Below are 18,682 nucleotides of genomic sequence, written 5' to 3'. Positions count from 1 at the left end.
ACTGAGCTTTACCATTTTCTTAGATGTGCTCTAAGGAGATTACCAGATGTATTAGTGTTGAAGTGGGAGGAGTATTTGGTGGTGGGAGGTTATAAATACAAATATTTTGTATTGTTTCCCTGTTACGTGATCCAGAAAAATCTAAGTTATACCAGATTTTCTTCTTCCTTTTCGTTTTCATTTGTATGAAACAGTCATTTGGCCTATAATAGTTTGAATTCCATTCTGGCTTTGTTTTATTCAAACAAGCATTTTTAATGGTTATACTTACTTACCCAGGTTTTACTTGAGAAGTGAAAATTTCTAAGCTGGGTGAGAAACTGAAAGCTCAAAGCTAATGGTGTTGTTTGCATTAGACAAGACACAGTTCAATGAGATGCAGTGTGCACCTTCATTGTCTGAATGTTAGCAAGCAAAATTGACACCATATGTGCCCAACTGTAATTGCTCCAAGAGGGGAAAAGAGAAACATGTCAGAACATTTGAGTAACACCTAATTCAGCTCATGGTTATAAATAATGCTGATGGCTGCTTAAAAACAAAAGTAGGAAAATATTATGGTTATATTATTCCTCAACAGCGCTTCCTACATAGGTGAACTTTATTACGGAGACAACACGAGTGAAAAGAAACGTATAACAACTTTTTATGATATTTTTATGTTATTTTATTTTTTTCGCAGTAAATAAAGTGGTTATGAGGCTCCAAGGAAAACAGCCCAGATGTTAGTGTGTTGTACAAAATTTAGTGGAAACAAGCTGTAAAAAACATAGTCATAAAACAGCCTGTCAATGCCACACATCTGGACAATGCAGCCGTATGTTCCCGCTGCTGTCATCACCCTAAGAAAACTCAATAGCCTTATTTCACCCCAATTAGGCTGCATACCAACAGAATCAGCAATATACAGGGAGGGGATATATTTTCACCGGTACAGACCCTCTAAAATTCCCTTCAAGAAGTTTATATCTTTCATTCAATGCCTCAGATGCTAGTCGCTTTGTAAATAGCATTCAAAATAACACCCTCTGTTTTGGTGTCTGTTAAATACATTTTAGTTCATAATAAGTAATTGCTTAATGTTGCTTCTTTGTTTTTAAAAAATATATGTAATTTACAATGAAAACTGTGTATCTGTTGACCCTTAAATAAATCATGGAAGTTTTCTCCCATCTGCTATTTTATAGCATTTATAACTTCATTTGAGGTTTTTGGAAATAAAGAATAGCTATGTATCATACGAATTTGTTGTTTTTTTGGAACGTGTGGCCATTTTGAGCCTTTGAGCCACACACTGTACAATGTGAAGTAGCACCCCATCATTTCTGCATGCAAAATAAGTCAAATGCAATATTAAAACCATACAAGTGATAGTTATTTTTATTTTTTCTCTGCAGGTAGTAGAAGTAGCCAAAGCCATTTTGGATAGTGGAGAAGAAATTCCTGTTACACTAATTGGAAAGCTATTGAAATTTCAACTGCTTTGCATTAAACAGAGGGATCTTCAGAGAAGGGACACTGAAAAGGTACTACAGTGTGCTTCAGGGAGATTTCTTAATTAACTTTACGAAGCTAATTCAGGAACTACTTGCATAAATTCAGCTATCTCCTCATGCTTAACTTCCTGTAAACATCATTAGAAAGAAATGTAAACAAATTTATTTAGGTTTTTGGAAGAAGCTCCCAGTTATTCAAATGTAGTTGAGATAAGGGAAAGAATAGAACTCTTTGCTTGAGTAAAAAGTACTAATGCGGTATCTCAGTCTTAGGACAGAGAGATGATAGAGCTGGAAACTATGTATTATCATTGTCCTTTTCTGGTGTTCCCTGAACTGACTTCCACATATCTTTTAGGGCTGTCACTACTAGCCCCAAGACTGCCTTAGTCAGCCTGCTTAACTTCTATAGCAGGAATTTCAGCAGGCTTGCACAGAATCACTGTGACATTGAGAGGAAAGGGAAAAGATCCTCAAAAGAGGCTTTTACTTTCTGAAGTACCAAGGACAACTAGTGCTCTTTGTGGGAATCTTGACAAATTCTAATGTATATTTCTGCTTTCTTGAGGCTCAATTACATAAAATTATTCAAGTGCAATAAACAAAGCTTATTGTAGCACTGTTGTCTGATGATTGTATCCTCTGTTTTGATGTGTTAATCAGCTTAGAATTCAAAGTCATAATATCAAAACCTTCCAGTTGAAATGTCTAAAGTGGAGAAAATCTGAAAGTAGATAAGATCAGAATCACCACAGCACAAACAATTTTAAGAATCATTGAGGACATTCCTAAGTGATACAAAAAGGGAATATTAATGAAGGGAAGGAAGGAAAAGATTTTCAGCTCTGATTTTGGATTGAGCTAAACACAATTGCTGCAGCTGGAAAGCCTGGTTGACCAGCTGAGTGTGGGAAAGACAATTGTGTAGAATAAATTGACCTATCTAATTTGCATGGAAATATTTTTTTCATTGATTTAATAGCAATTAAAGTGACACGAAAGGAATGCTAGCAGTAATTAAAATTAGTATCTTTTTAGTGTATTTAAAAAACTTTATAAAACTGAAATTTTATTCTTAAGTAGTTAGTTCATAGTCATGATGATGGATAGAAATATGGTGTTTTTCTTGCTCTTACAGCACCTCCCTTTACCATAATGTATTTGGATTATTTAAATTTTTTATTTGATCTGAGCTCCTTAGGTGTATAATGTGAGACTTTGGGTCACTATCACCATCTTTTTTTCATTCTTTACTCTTAAATTACTGAGTAAATTTAAATGTTGGGGGTTTTGTTTGAAAGTAATGAGAATGGCTAAGTAATATCCTGAATGAAATGAGCACAAGGCTGTTGGTTGTTGTTTATAGTAGACAGATATTTACATCAAAGACAAAGTAGTGCTGGTACTATTTTACACCTTATTCAAGTGTTAACAGAGATGCTTAAGACTTAACAGAATTTGAATTTTGGTCTGATTTCCCTCCAGAGGAGGTTTCTGACTGCAAGTACTGTAGTGGCAGTAACTGAAGGACAGTGATTCTTCACTCACCTTTCTACCATTATCCCTGTTATTAATGTGAAGTCTTAATGCTATAATTCATTGAGAATGTAATAAACTAAATGATGTGTTTAAGAAGAATAAAACAGCATTCAAGACATCTTCACTACAACATTATAACTCTGAAAAGTATTCAAAGAAATAAATTGATTTTACAGCACTCTGCCCTTTGTTCTTCACAAAGGCAACAATGACAACTTAGTTTCTTTATCTTGTCAGGCTGAAGAAGAGCAAAAAAAGGAAAAGAATGGGGGGAAAGAGACAGGCAAACCTATTGGCAAGGAGAAACCTCCTAGTGCCAAGACAACTGAGAAAGTAAGAAAAGGAAAAAAGACAGAAGCAGCCCCTCCAGTGCCAGTTACTGGTAAAAAAAATACCCAATTGAAGCGACGAGGAGAAAAGGAAGAGGAATACAAATATATTGGTATGTAAAACTGCAGATATGCTTCTGAGAAACTTGCTGAAAAATTTTAAAACTAGCTTCTCATTCAGTTCTTCCTTTCTGTTCCATGCTGAAAGGCATTGCCACTTTGGATTTGAAGAGGGCACTGTGCTCTGCTTAGAAGAATAGAAATACAATAGATGGTAATGTCTAAGAAAAATACAGATGAGGTATATGTGGCAGGTTGACATCAAAATGTTTTAACGTGTCTAAGACTAAACTAAAGTGGATAAATAAAACATATCTTTACACAAAGATTTCGGAATAACTAAATGCATTTGTCAGTATCCAGAGGCAGCTTTCTCTTTGTATTAATGAAGTAACACAGAGCTGTCCACCACTGTTTGGAGGTGAAGCCAAATTCTATACAAAAGGTAATATGATATTTGCTGTAAAAACATGCAGCTGGTACTCAGACCTGAAAAAATCTACTTCAGAAATGAGATTTGTAAGATAAACAGTAATATTGCTGAGAAAATCTTTGTTCTTAATACATAGCATGCATGGTTGCAAATATCACTGGAACAAAAACTACTGGAGAATGTACATACAGTTCTTCATTTAGAACACAGTTATATTTAATTTGGACTAAAGTCCATTCTATCTATGTCAGAAAAAACAGGAACTCTCCCATTGGAAGAGAAGTTGCTCATCTTGGATGTATAGCCATTGAACCAATGCAGATGTTCCTCTTTCATCAGACTTTTGTCTACATTTCTTTTGAGGTCAATGGCATTCTTCAGTTGTCAGTTCAGATGTTTAGAACAAATCTGAATCTTAGTCAAGCCTATAGTCTGGCCAACTATAAGGACTAGCGTGAGTTGGTATTACCAGATGATGAGAGTTTTGACAGGGACTCCATCTTGCAAAAACAAACATGTTGGGCAGGGAGCCAGTGATTACTCCTTCTTGTGGCTAATCCTTCAAAATTAACATCTCTCAGCTGTGACACAGTAACTTACTCTCTGTGAGCTAGCTTCTGGTGGGTCTCCCTGGCTAGCTTTAGGTGGGTTGAAACTACCAGTAGAACATGTGAGTATGTCCTGGAACTAAATAGTTTTTTTTTGAGAAAAGCAGTTGCAGAAAATGTTACTGCTACAGCCAGCATTGTGGTTATAATAAACTTCTCCAGTAATTTTTTTACTGTTTCTTCTCTAAACAGTTTTTCTCTAGGTGGTCTGCTGCTGAAGACTTCAATCTAACACATATAAATTTTAGCATATTATGTACAGTTCTGCCAGTGAGGCTATAGAAGAGCTGCTTCTGTGACCCTAATTTGCAATATCCCTATGTACTAAATATATATATATATAATGTAAATATACATATAAATTATATATATATATAAAATTTTGTTTAGCTGTTGAATTCCATGCTCTAATCTCTTTTGATTTTGCTTTGAACAGATGATGAACCAGATGACGGTGCCCATTATTACTTTATAATTTTGGGTTTCCACAACCTTCAGCTACTGCCAGTGATGTCTGAGCTTGGAGTTAATGTTTCAAGTGTAATCAGGATTTCTTCTGAGAATTATGAGCCATTACAGACATACTTGGAAGCAGCTAGACTTCAAGAAGAGTCTTTACTTTCACCTGAAGGTAACTTGGTCTTAAGAACAGCATTTGTGTAGAAAGAACAATGTTTCATATGCAAGTATATACTGTTCTCCCTGTTATCCTTGTACTTCTCTCCTTATCCCTGTACTTCTCTCCTTCTCTGTTCCTTATGTTTATGCATAATACTTGTGAGCAGCTGTATTTCCATGTGCAAAAATGGTATTGCCATTGGTTCGGTCACCAAACCAAAGAGATTGCCAGTACAAAAACTTGCCTTAGCTGGACAATGATTAAAGAGGCAGTGTTTTAATCACAGTTCTGTGCAGCAACCACCATAGAACATTTTATCAGATGTATAACATTGTGCGTCATTATCCAGGAAAATTTGTTTCTAAGAAGACTTGAAACATTTGGTAATTTCCAAGGAAGTGCACAGCTTTCTATTAGGTTGGGACCATGGGTCAAACTAAAGAAGAATGTATCGCAGAATAACAAGTTGCCTGAAGATAGCTGAGTAGTGCCTCTGTTGAAAAGGACTTGGGATCCTGGTGTACAGCGAGCTAAATGTGAGCCATCATTGAAGGGCAGGAATATCTTTCAGTCTTTGAGACTTTTAAGATTATATTAGATCAGTGTATGTCAACAAGGATTTATTTATTTGTGGCTTGGAGCAGGAGTTGAAGTATGTCCTATTTGAATGGCTTTTGAAACAGTGTAATGCATGAAGATGTATCTTAGGAAGGAAGATAGTAACTTGTAAATACAATTGTGGTATAATGTTTCTGTTGTTCTTTTTATTAAGACTCATAAACCCTGGATTAGGAAGGTAGCTCTCTTGTTCTTTTTTTTTTCTTATCTGTTTACATCCACTAATGGCTTTCCTTTTGTGAATGAAGTCAAGCATTGTCATTACCCTTTTCATATGGTTAGTTTTTTGTTCCTCTAAACACTCCATTAGCTTCACTACTATTACTTCCACTTCTCTTAGAGTTAACATTCAGAACTCAGACCAATCTCCCAGCTTGACAAAATGTAACTCATTTTTCAATGTATCTGTTGGAAATGTGTGACCTGACACACCCTAGTAATTTTTGGACTTCTGTTTACACTGTGATGGTTCAAAATCACTATGCAATGTGTTAATATATACTAGATGTTATTATTCCACTGTTATATGATTGTTACAGATTTTTGTTGTTGTTTTTCTACATGCTGAAATCATGTAGAGTACTACTAACTACTGTCTCATTTCTATTCCTGAAGACTTCAGAATAGTAGTAATATATGGTAATAGTAGTATAATGACTATAACACTTCAGTAATATGACTTCATGTTAATTCAGTAACAATGAAGAAGAGAGACAGTATTCAAAGGTAGAACATCTAATGATTGATCCTGACATCCCTTGGTGCAAGGGGAGACCTAAGCATCGTAAACTTGTTTGTTTTATCATTAAACTATAGGACAGAGATAGTAAAACATTATTCCTCTGTTGTTAAAATTGAATTTCTAGTTACAATATTATTATCGCTGAGCGGCTCCACTTCCTTTCAGGAACATGAAGAGATCACTCTAGGACCAAACAGTCTGGATACTGTTATATTGCCAAAATATATGTTCAAAGAGTGTTAGGAGAACTTTGCTACTGGTGAGATACCATGTAGAATTAGAGCTTATCTTTCATGAGCACCTGAAAAAAGAGGGAAAAGGAAGGATGTTCCTTCATCCAAGGTGAGCTGTTAGGAGCATGGAACAGTTAAAATCAAGGCCAGCATTCTGTCCCCAGAAGTGGTCATGAGCTGATGCTAATGAAGAGGAAAAAGAGAAGAATAATAGGAAAAGAGCACTGGAAAGGAATGAAAATAATAGAAAAAGGATAACTGTATAAGAAAAGCATGGATGAGACTACTTCATGTGCACTTAACATAGCCTCCATTTATTTTCAAGTCAAGGTATTTTCCTGATCCTGATGTATCTTTTCAGTAAACCTCAATGGTTTAGTTTAGTGTCCCCAGGTGGCCAAGAAGGCCAATGGCAGCCTGGCTTGTATCAGGAATGGAGTGGTGAGTAGGACTAGGGAAGTAATCCTGCGCTGTACTCGGCACTGGTGAGGCCTCACCTCGAGTACTGTGTTCAGTTTGGGGCACCTCAGTACGGAAAGGACATGGAGATGCTGGAGCAGGTCCAAAGAACAGCAATAAGGCTTGTGAAGGGCTTGGAGAATATGTTCTACAAGGAGAGACTGAAGGAACTGGGGCTGTTTAGTCTGGGGAACAGGAGGCTGAGGGGAGACCTTATTGCTCTCTTTCAATATGTGAAAGGTGCTGACAGCGAGAATAGGGTTGGTCTCTTCTCACTGGTGACAGGTGATGGGAGGAGGGGAAATGGCCTCAAGTTGCATCAGGGTAAGTTTAGGTTGGATATCAGGAAATAATTCTTTACAGAAAGGGTTGTGAAGCACTGGAATAGGCTCCACAGGGAGGTGGTTGAGTCATCATCAATGGATGTGTATGAAAACCATTTGGATATGGTGCTCAGGGGCATGATTTAGCCATGGGTTGTTAGAATTAGGGTAGTATGGTTAGGTTGTGATTGGACTTGGTGATCTTTAAGGTCTTTTCCAAACGGAGTGATTCCATGATAGGACAGTTTTAAAGTTAAGTGGCCATCACTTCTGATGGCTGCTACAGAAGGGAGGTATATCTATGAATTCTTTAAAGAGATCAGCATGTTTTGAAGAGTCCATGGCCTCACAGGGTTATTTGGGTTTAAATCCATAGGGCCGCTGGGATGGTACAAGTGTGGTATTTGGCCTTCATATCTAGGTTTTAGAAGTACTGAGCACCTGCTAGTTCAGATGAAAGCAAGTCATTGCAGGTTTAATGTCCCCATTTCTCTTAAAATAAGGGTATAATGTGTGCGGTTGATCTGGGACTTAAGAGTTTGATATTTAGGGAGAGAGACTTTTCTCTGTACCTGATGGCACCTTTGAAAACTAATCATTACCATACAATAAAAATAAAAACCATGCAACTTCAGCATGATTATTACTGGCAAGTCTAATACCTTAATCTCCCTCTAACCTCAGTTTGCACTTCAACAAAACGATGCTAGTAAGGATTGCTTATCCTATACTTGAAGAGCTGTTGGTTCTAAATTTGTGCTGGCAGCTTTGGAAAAACACAGCCTGGGATTTTGATATTTCCTAAGTTTCAAACCTACGTTATTGGTATTCTGGGAGTTTGTTTATATTTTGTTTCTTTGTTTTTCTAACTGCCATGTTTCACTCAGGCTTTTTCTTCCTGAAGTTTTTAAACTCAAAGTTGGTTATCAGATTTTTTTCTGAGATGGTGAGAATAGGAATATTCTAACAGTACTTACAGAAGATTAATAACAGTTTGTGCTTTCTATAGAAGGGAGACATTGTATCATGATTTATTACTTTAAAATTTTAGATGTAGAAGCAGAAAAAAAAAAGAAAAATGAATCTATCAAAGACCTGGAAACATTTTGGAAATACCTGGAACCAGTTCTGAGCAGTGAAAAGCATGGGTCAAGACTCTTTGATGTTGCCAGACTTCATCACCTAGTTAAGGAGAATGCCTTTCCTTCTGATTGGTCTGACAGAGAAATCCTGGTCAGTAGATAATACTTTCACTATATATGGCAAGCTTTGAAGTTCGCAACATTTAGCTTCATTTTAGTAATGGCAAGAATTTTAGTTTGGTCTTCTGTGAAAAAGAACTAAAGTATGTTTCACAAGGAGTCCTTTGAATAAAAACACCTGACTTGGAGTTTCTTAATACTGTAGGCAACAACAGCCAAGTTGAAAGTAATATGAGGTGTTAAATTTATTCCGTCTTCACAATGACCCAGTTTGAATCTCATTAGAGAGTCAGGTGTCAGCATGAAATAACATAAAAATTATGTTTTTTTCCTTCTAACAACAGGCCTACTTACTATTTATCAGAAAAGTCACATGACAACAAATTCAAACAAATGCAAAAAAAAAGTTTTTGATTATAAACTGTTGTTTTAGCACATACTGTGCTACTTGTTGTCCTACCCAAAACATGGTTTTGGTTTATTACTTTTCATAACCTGCTGAGTAAGGACTATTACTTGGTAAAGGGAGGCAAGGTGAACAATTAGAATTTTTTTTTTGAACTGACGATTTCAAATGCAGCAAGGTAAAGTGTCCAGCATTTTCCAGTCCATAATGGCAGCTAAAGTATGTAAAGTATGTCCAAAAATATGTGCTAAAGCAAAATAAAACAACTTTCTATGATTTATCCTACTGTATTTGTGGTCTATATTATTACAGTTAAATGACAGACTGTATCTCCCTAACACTTATTTATAGTACATTAAATCCTGTATATAAACAATCTGGTGAGCTAGGAAGTACCCTTGATCCTAAAGAGATCAGAACTGAATTGGACTAAATCCACCGTGGTTTCTAAGGCGTTCGCTAAAAACACCTCAATTGTGAAAATGTGTAGAGTTGCTACTTTATAACATTATTCACCATTATATTTTCTTAATCTGATCTTCACGTATGAGGCCAATTTTGTGAAAGATGTTCTTTAATCATTTCTATTTTCCCCTTCTCTTCTGAGAGTCCGTAAATATACTATGAGCAATTATCTTTACTGAAATAAAATAAAAATTGTCTGTCACTGAAATTGTTCCAGCAGATTGTAGTTGTAATTTCACATTCTTCTCTATCTCAAAATTCAGATGAGCTCTAAAGAAGTAATTCTTTAAAGATATAGATGTTGAAAATGCAAGTAATGAAATCATAGAGTAAATCTGTTCTGGTGAAATTCCTGGAAAGTCTTTGAGTACTATCTTGCTGCATCTCTGAAGTCCAAGAGCTATCAGAGAGTAACTCCTGTGACAGATTGATAGGCATTGAAAAAGTGATGGAGTATTAAATGCAGGAAGTTATCTACATTTCAGATATTTCATGTAATGGAAAATACTTTCAGGAATATTTTCTTTTTTTCAATAGTAACTGGTGGCTGGACTCAGAATTTTTGACAAACATGTCTGTCCTGAAATGAGGAAAATTAGAATCATAGAATAATAGAATGGTTTAGATTGAAAGAGGCCTTAAAGACCATCTATTTCCAATCCCCCAGTGTGGTCAAGGCACTTCCCAGTAGATCACGGTGCCCAGGACCCTACCCAACTTTCAAGGGGGAATTATTTTAAATTAAGATAGGGAGGTTTAGGTTAGATATTAGGAGGAAGTTTTTCACTCAGAGGGTGGTGATGCACTGTAACAGGTTGCCCAAGGAGGCTGTGGATGCCCCATCCCTGGAGGCATTCAAGGCCAGGCTGGATGTGGCTCTGGGCAGCCTGGTCTGCTGGTTGGTGACCCTGCACATAGCAATGGCGTTGGAACTAAATGATCACTGTGATTCTTTTCAACCCAGGCCATTCTGTAATGATTCAACATGGCCTTGAACACTTCCAGGGATGAGGTATCTACAACTAATCCAGGGAACCTGTTGCAGTGCCTTGCCACTCTTTGAGCAAAGAATTTCCTCCAAATATCTAATCTAAATTTCCTCTATTTTAGTTTAAAAAATTACACCCTGTCCTATCACTACCCTCTCTGATGAAGAGTGCCTACCCATCTTTTCTATAGGCCCTCTTTTGGTACAGCAAGGACCCTTTAAAATCTCCTCAGAGCCTTCTGTTCTCTAGGCTGAACAAACCCAGCTCCTTCAGCCTTTCTTTGTAGCAGAGGTACTCCAGCCCTCTAATCATCTTCATGACCCTCATTTAAACTCCCCTCCAACAGCTCCATATCTTTTTTGTGCTGGAGGTCCCACTTCTGGACACAGTACTACAGATGGAGCCTCACAGAGTAGTGGAGAACAATCAACTCCCTCACACTGCTAAATTCTTACTTTGTTAAAAAGGCTGAGCTTGCAAAACTCTCCAGTACTTTAATTGAAATTTTCAAGTAGCCCTAGTGATCTCTTGTAACATTAATGAAAAGTTCTATAAAAGAGCATTGAATTAGAAAAGCAAAAATGTGCAAATATTAATTCTGAAAACTGTTTTTGCAAACTGAACTTCTAATATTCAAATATTACAAATACTACTACAAGTTTTCCATAACTGATGACTGACCTGAGTGCTTGTTTAGAAATGATATAAACAGGACTAGTGGTAGAGAAAGCAGATGCCTGATATTTCTTAAGGGTCAGTTAATATGTTTACTGTGAGTTATGGAACTGGAGGACAGTTGTGTTTCTTCACCATGTTTCATTTTAGAAAACTTAAGGTTGAGATATCCAATTACTTGTTTAGGATAAAAAGAAGAGTATGGCCATTAAAGCCACTGAAACCTGAGTGTGGCATGTGGTCCGAGAGAGGGTTTGGTATGACTATAAAAGTATTTCAAATTTAAAATTATGGTTGATCTCAATTCTGTTTGAAAACTTTTAAACAACTGTGGATCTGCTCGATAGCGAACTAATAACTCATGTGGCTAAATTACATGCCACATTTGTATGCACACTTCATCCTTTATATCTGATTTTCTGTCGTAGCTTGCATTTGGCACTGAACTATTTGAAAGCATTGCTTGTTTAATGTATGACTGCATAGACTGGAGAAGACAGCATTGTAACTACTTGGAAAACACCAAGTTTATTAATGTGCCTGAATTATCAGAAAGCAAATCAACACAGCCACCTGTAGTAACCAAGGCAAGGATTTTCTTTTGCTTTATCTTGTTTATTATAGAAAGTAATGATCTATAGGATAGAATTACCTTCCTTCAATTCTGCACTGAAAATATCAGCTTGGACCATCGCCCTATGTATAATGTTTCATAAACAAAGTTGGGATTTTTGTCTTCAGCATTTAAAAAATCAAAAATGGGAAAAATTATTAGAGAAAAAAAGATTATTGGAGAAACAGAAAAATAAACATCTGAAGGATCATACAGATATTGTCATAAGCTATCACTGGTTTAAAAATTATTTAACTTATGATTATGTCTTCTTATGCCTGGAAAATCACTATGCGTGCACAGGGCTACTATGTCTCCTTACAGATCTGCAAACTATGCAAAAATTATTATTTAGTTCTATCCCAGATCAGTTAATTTATTTTGCTTATAGTAGACAAAACAAGTGTGCTCAAGAAAGCGGTTTGTTGGACATGAACTAGAGACTGGATAAAAATAGGATTACTACATCTGTAGCAGTGCTTCTGACTTAAACTCTCTCTTAAAGCATTTGTAAAACAACATAACTTGTTCCCTTCAGAGTCAGATTTGATTTAAGCCACATGAAATTTTAGCATCTAGTTAAGAGTAAGAAACTAAAGCTAAATGAAATTATTTTTCCCACCTATTTGCATCTGGCAATTCTCACTTGTTTCAGTGATTCTGATTATTATTTTTTGATCATTGTCTTTGTTCTTTTAGATACAACCAGCATCACAGATTACACCTTCAAAGAAAAAGCAGCAAGCAGAAGAAATTCTGACAACTGTAATTTTATCACAAGGCATGTCTAAAGGATGAAAGCAATGGTCCTTTAGCTGTTCACTCTGTCTTATCATTCATTCACCTGTTAGCAGAAATTATTTTCACAGGAAGCAAAATCTGGTTTGATGCTGTGAGAGTAGTTTTGTGGTGAATACATTGTGAAAACCTCTGGAAACTGCAGTGGTGATAACTAGGTTCTTTAGAAAAATCACTTTTTCTACCTCTTCCTAGTCACAGTTGGATTTAATAGCGACACAATCATGAACATTATCTTTTCAGAAAAATTGTCAGAAGGTTGAACTGGTCAGGAATTCAATAAATCTAGCTTAATGAGTTTTCTTTTTACAGCAGAGGAAGAATTTTCTTTTATGGCTGCTTCCATGGATATGAGATATTACAATGACTTGCTGAATCAGATTCCCGAGGAATGCTTTTCTGTGCCCATAATGCTGAACTGCATGCTGGAACAGGTGGAAATATATATTTTTCTCTTCCCTCAGCTAATTCTTTCTAGACTTGGTATAATGGTTGATCAAAGATCAATAAATCAATCTCTTTCACACTAAGACAGAAGGTTATGAATGGAGGCACTGACGATGGAGGTTCAATATTAACGATTCATAACTAAAACATGGCTTCCTTGTTTTCCTTTTATATTGTGCTCACTTATCCTGTAAATACAGTATTACCCTAAAGTTTCATTTTTAAGACTACAGATCCAATATGATCAAATGAGGAAAAAGGTGTCATTTTATAACAAAGTCAGGAATTGTTTTTTCACATCCTATGCAGCAGTATTGAACTTGTAATACTTAACTCAGTACAAAGGTCTTATGGCAAGCTTAACAATACAAGTGCTATGCATCTATGCTAGCACTAGACTGGTCTGATTACTTTTGAGTTCAGGCAAAATCTACACATTACCAAAACCCCACAGTATGATTTGAAAATCTTTCTTATTTTTGAATTGAAATTTCAGCACAATTCGTTTATCCAAAGATAGGCTTATGCAAAAATACTCAAGAAAAAGTGTGACACCTGAAATGCAGACAGAATCTGTGTTCATTACAATTCTTAACGTTTCAAGTTGTAAATATTTTTCTTCTCATCCTTCTGAAGGTGAATAATAAGAGAACATATTTCTCTTTTCCATAATTGTGGCTGCTTATACCAAAAAGAAAGAAAAAAAGACTTTCTTTTTGTTTCTTTACAAAATATATGGATAAGTGTTTAGTTTATATGTAACTTATCACAGAATCTGCCTGGTAATTTTAATGATGTTAAGCAGCAGTAATATTTTAATGAAAGCTACCATATACTATTTTCACTAGGTTATTGCAAGTGAAGAAAACCTAACACCACCTAGTCTGGTGGTGCCAGAAGAACGGGCAGATGGGATACATCATAAGATTGCAGATCATATAGCCTCTGTGCTTCCTTCACTTCCACTTTCTGAGAGTGAAAAAAAGGTTTGCATTGTCTTTAGTTTGTTTCCTACAATGACACATTTGTATTATTATTGGTGTTTAATGCATCTTTCTTTTTAACAGAATCTGTATGACTACTTTTCTCCCAAATACAGCGAAGAAACTGCAACCCCCAAATACCCACTCTTATTTAACTACCACGATACTCTAGCTCAGCGCTTGCACCTGCTGAAGGTATAGTGCTATCTGTCACATATGAAAAGTTCTAAAGTCCACAGACAGTAAATACTCAAGGCATTAGAAAGAACTGAGTGAGTTTTGCTTTTACAAAAACACGCAGTATAGATTAGATTTTTCCATCTGGGATAGACACTAACACAAGTCCTTAGTCTGCTTAAGAAGCAATGGATTACTTACATAGATTGAGGACACATCATAACACAGAGTATTAAATGGATATACTGTTTGCATTAATAATAAGGTTTATTTTTTTTATGTAAATGAGTGATGTTACAGAATTCTGTTGATTTACTCCAGTATTACAAAATTTTTGAGGCTAGGTAGCACAGACAAATATCTTCTAACAAGTGCCTATTACGCTGTCTGTCATTCTCTTTTTATCTCACTTTTCTTGCCCAAAATATCTGACACCATGATTCAGTAACACACTGTTAATATCTGACTGGCTTAAACACACACTTATGTCTTTTGCTGCAAAAAGACTTACTTATTCTAACATGCTTTTTTAGCAGTCCATTGGTGTTAAAGTTTAATTTTTTTTAACTCTAGTACTTTGGTGTTTGTTTTAGATCCAAAGCAACTTAAATCCAAAAAAGATTGAACATGAAATGATGGATAAATTGCCTCTTAAAGAACTTATCCATTTCACCCTTCCTTCAGCTGAAAATGACTCTAAACGCTTGGCCAGAGTTCACGAGCTTATGCATTATTGTACCAGTGGTGAGCTGATTTTCATTGATATAACTTCTTCCTTTTTCTTCTTATTGATGATTCTATTAAAAAGTGGGAATTTCAGGATGAGATTTTTCAGCTACCTGAAACCTGTGAGGAATTTCCCATTTTTTATATTCTTGATTATAACATGGCAAGTTATACAAATTAAGCTAACTTCACACCTTGGTTTCATGGTAATTGGACAAGGCAAATGAGTATTAAGCATTGCAAAACTAAGAGCTGGTAGTATCTCAGAAGTCTCTTGTTTACTTATTTATGTTTAGTAACATACAAATGGTTATTATATCTGAGAAAGAAAGAAACAATCTTGCAAATTTTTGTTTTGATGTTAGCACACAGTGCTTTTTGGTAAATAATGACATAAATCGTATATTTATTTACCAGCATCCTTGGGGTGGAGGAGCATGTGTATTTTAGATAGAAAATTTTTGTTACGCAGTAACTGGTTTTCAAAATATATTCTTTTTAAGCTTCTGCTGTTAATAATGAACTGGCTTTTATAATAGTCTCTTTAACAAACCAGCAGAATACGTTCACTTCTTCAACCATAATCACTTCTGCAATTACCTTTTCTTGGAATGTGCCCACCACCATGACGTACACTGTGAAACAATCCCAAAGACTGCATGAATACCTTTAGGCATTTTTGAAAGTTTACTCTACAACTTCTAAGAAATATGAACATCACAATCTCTTTGGTTACATTTGTGCCATCATATAAGGGACAGTATTTGGAGGTACTTTCCTGGTTATTCATTCCCCAAATGCCATGTGTTGGATTAGTTTACACTAGCTGCACTGTGTCTAGGTGTTGGTATGTTCATTTTAGACGGTGTGTTTTAGCTATTAAGGTGTTCTATATTGCTGTAGCTTGCCAGCTACTGGATATCAATTTTGATTATCTTCACTGGACCATACTGTACTGCTAGGCTTTACCAACTGTTAACTTTGATAGTAATTTCTTCACTTTTCCAGGATTTGCAGTGTGCTTGGGTACTTAACTACTGCAAGGAGAGAACATTTCAATCTGAATAAACTTTCCTAAAATTCAACATTTCTCCTGATTATCACTGTTAAACAAACACTCATGCAAACAACCATAAGTAGCATTTATTGTCTTTACATCTTGAATTCTTCTATGGAAAGTGTGTGTAAAATTTGTTTTCAAGGGAAAAAAAAATTTTGAAATTTTGCTTGAAAAATTACTGATGATAAAAAACATTAGTGATAATGGAAGCTTTTTCATGAGCTGCAGTTGAAAATAGCTAGCTGTTAATTGGTTTGATACAGTGTATTCAGTATTTTAAAATCATCATAATTTATATAAAGCTAATGAGGCAGGAAGTCTTCAGATGTAGGAAGCACTTCATTTAAGATGGATTAACAGTTAGGTATATCATTTTGCAATTTGGAAGCATTCAACTTTGAATGCAGTATAGAATGTAGCTGACATAATTTGATCCTTTACCATTAAGGAAATTGTTGTTGGCTTTTGCAGAGTTGCCAAGAACAATATGCTTGCATAGTTTTCTATTTATCTTCTGCTGAGCCACAAGAACATTTTCTGCTAATGATTGTAATTCTCATATAGAACTTCTGAGTTGGGCTGAAGTGGAAAGAGCCTTCAGAGTGTTTACTTTTGAAAGCCTGAGGCTGACTGAGCTGAGTGACTCTGGACTCCTGGAGAGCTCTGGATCTCTGATTGGAGGTGATTCTGAAGTATCTTGTATACCCTGGGATAATCCAGCCAAGTTTGCAAGGCAGCTGAGACAACTCTACCTTATGGAAACGAAACTTAATGGGAAATCACCAGGAGGCTCTGGTAAAAACCTCTCTGTTTATGTTACTCCTGAAGAATTTGAATCTATTTATTTTACCATATCATTTGCTGTTACAGGCCAGTGATTTTTATTCCTTATACAAATCATCAAATTTCAAATATTGTGTAGTCTGAACATTGAGTATATACATAAAGACAAAAATTAGCTGTTTTTGTATGATATAACTTTAAAAAGTTGATTTATCAGCTTATTAAAATGGTATGTGTAAAAAGCTGTGTACTAGAAAACAATTTTATTGCTAATGACATTAAATATATATTTAAAGGTGTAGAATACTGAACATGAGCTTAAATACCTTTCTGAATGGAGGCTCCTTAAAGCTGTAATGGCTCCTGAGTTTTTGTCACCTTAGTAGCAACCATGGAGTAAGATCAAATGTGATGCATAGGGCGCTAGTCAACTAATTTGATGATTAGTTGTGAATGAGTATTAGGAGTGGGTAAGATACATACCTTACACATAAGGACTCTAGATAGTAATGTGAAAAGTTGAAATTTAATTTAAAAAAATAAAAAAATAAAAATTTGTGCTATGCTTTGTAGTTACACATGCATAAGTATCTTTTACTTTGTAGAAACTAAAAGAGGGGTGATTTAGGTGGGGCATAAGGAAGAAGGTTTTTACAGTCTTGGGTGGTAAGGCACTAGAACAGGTTGCCCAGAGAGGTGGTGGAAGCCCCATCCTTGGAGACATTCAAAGTCATACTTGAGCAGGCTCTGAACAACCTGATCTAGCTGAAGATGTCCCTGTTCATTGCAGGGCAGTTGGACTAGAGGTCCTTTCCAACACAAATGGTTCTATGATATCTGGCCTAGCATTGCATGGGGTTGTTGTGACCGAAGTGCAGGACTCAGCACTGGATCTTGTTGAAGCTCATACAATTGGCTTCAGCCTATCAATCTAGCCTATCCAGATGCCTCTGTAGGGCCTTTCTACTCTTAAGCAGATCAATACCTCCTCCCACCTTGGTGTCATCTGCAGACTTACTGAGGGTGCACTCAATCCACTTATCCAGATCTTCTTATTCTAGAGGTGTTAAACAGGACCGGTCCCATTACTGACCCCCTTGTGACTAGCTGGGTGTGATTCCATTCATCCCCACTGTTGAGGCATGACAGTCCAGCCAGTTGTTTATTCAGTGAGGAATACACCTGTCTAAGCCATGAGCTGACAGCTTCTCCAGGAGAATGCTGTGGGAGGTGGTGTCAAAGACTTTAGTTACTCTACTTTGTAGACTACATCATGTAGTGAACTGGTTCTAGAAGCCACATTCAAAATAAGAAATTATTTTTTTGAGATCTGAGAAAAGTAAAAATCAGATCAGTTTAATCTGCTACATCTTTATATTTATGATATTGTCCATTCTCTGCTAATGTAGATGTCTAAGCAACCATCTTAGATAGGAAGTTTGAGCAGACAAAATGAATCTTGCTTATCTGCTTTTTTTCTGCAGCTTGAGAACAGTTTTGTTGTTTTTTTTTTTAATGTTAGTTTATTTTACTTCTATGTTAGTCACAATTCTAAATATTGTAGTTACAAACTCAGCTGTCAACATTTCAATGCTTCTGCAGTACGAAATACCAGGAAGATTAAGCTTTTGCAATGAGTTTTCTTTAACCTCCTAAAGGCAGCCAGCAAACAGATGCAATTTTTCAGAGAAGCAGAGTCTAAGAATGCATGTCTGGAAGCTGAGCTGTTTATGAACCATTTATGAACAAATAATTTCAGGAGTATTTCTTTGGAGTAGAATTTTTCTCGTGTATCTGAATTTTAATCAAATATTAGTGAATTCTGCCCTACATTAGGGCATTAAGAGTTCTATTAAAAGAAAATTATTTTTAAAAGTGAGAGAAAATACAAGAATATAG

The 18,682-nt window shown here is 35.8% G+C and overlaps 1 protein-coding gene across 1 annotated transcript in view; it reads left to right on the top strand.

Moving 5' to 3' along the window:
• The window catches only part of SPAG17 (sperm associated antigen 17), a 91,544-nt gene that overhangs the window by 17,979 nt on the left and 54,883 nt on the right, over nucleotides 1-18,682 (top strand). Inside the window, exons 4-14 of the mRNA XM_042866836.1 lie at nucleotides 1,398-1,526; nucleotides 3,273-3,477; nucleotides 4,902-5,096; nucleotides 8,511-8,692; nucleotides 11,625-11,783; nucleotides 12,509-12,590; nucleotides 12,923-13,041; nucleotides 13,903-14,040; nucleotides 14,122-14,232; nucleotides 14,808-14,958; nucleotides 16,565-16,795. Coding sequence (XP_042722770.1) covers nucleotides 1,398-1,526; nucleotides 3,273-3,477; nucleotides 4,902-5,096; nucleotides 8,511-8,692; nucleotides 11,625-11,783; nucleotides 12,509-12,590; nucleotides 12,923-13,041; nucleotides 13,903-14,040; nucleotides 14,122-14,232; nucleotides 14,808-14,958; nucleotides 16,565-16,795 — 1,702 coding nt within the window. The remainder of the gene's footprint in view (nucleotides 1-1,397; nucleotides 1,527-3,272; nucleotides 3,478-4,901; nucleotides 5,097-8,510; nucleotides 8,693-11,624; nucleotides 11,784-12,508; nucleotides 12,591-12,922; nucleotides 13,042-13,902; nucleotides 14,041-14,121; nucleotides 14,233-14,807; nucleotides 14,959-16,564; nucleotides 16,796-18,682) is intronic.

Source organism: Lagopus leucura, unplaced genomic scaffold (genome assembly GCF_019238085.1).
Source record: "Lagopus leucura isolate 7727_CA_CO unplaced genomic scaffold, USGS_WTPT01 Super-Scaffold_100001, whole genome shotgun sequence".
Classification (NCBI taxonomy): Eukaryota; Metazoa; Chordata; class Aves; order Galliformes; family Phasianidae; genus Lagopus; species Lagopus leucura.
The sequence above is the reverse complement of the archived record's forward strand: the minus strand, read 5'-3'. Positions and strand labels throughout refer to the sequence as shown.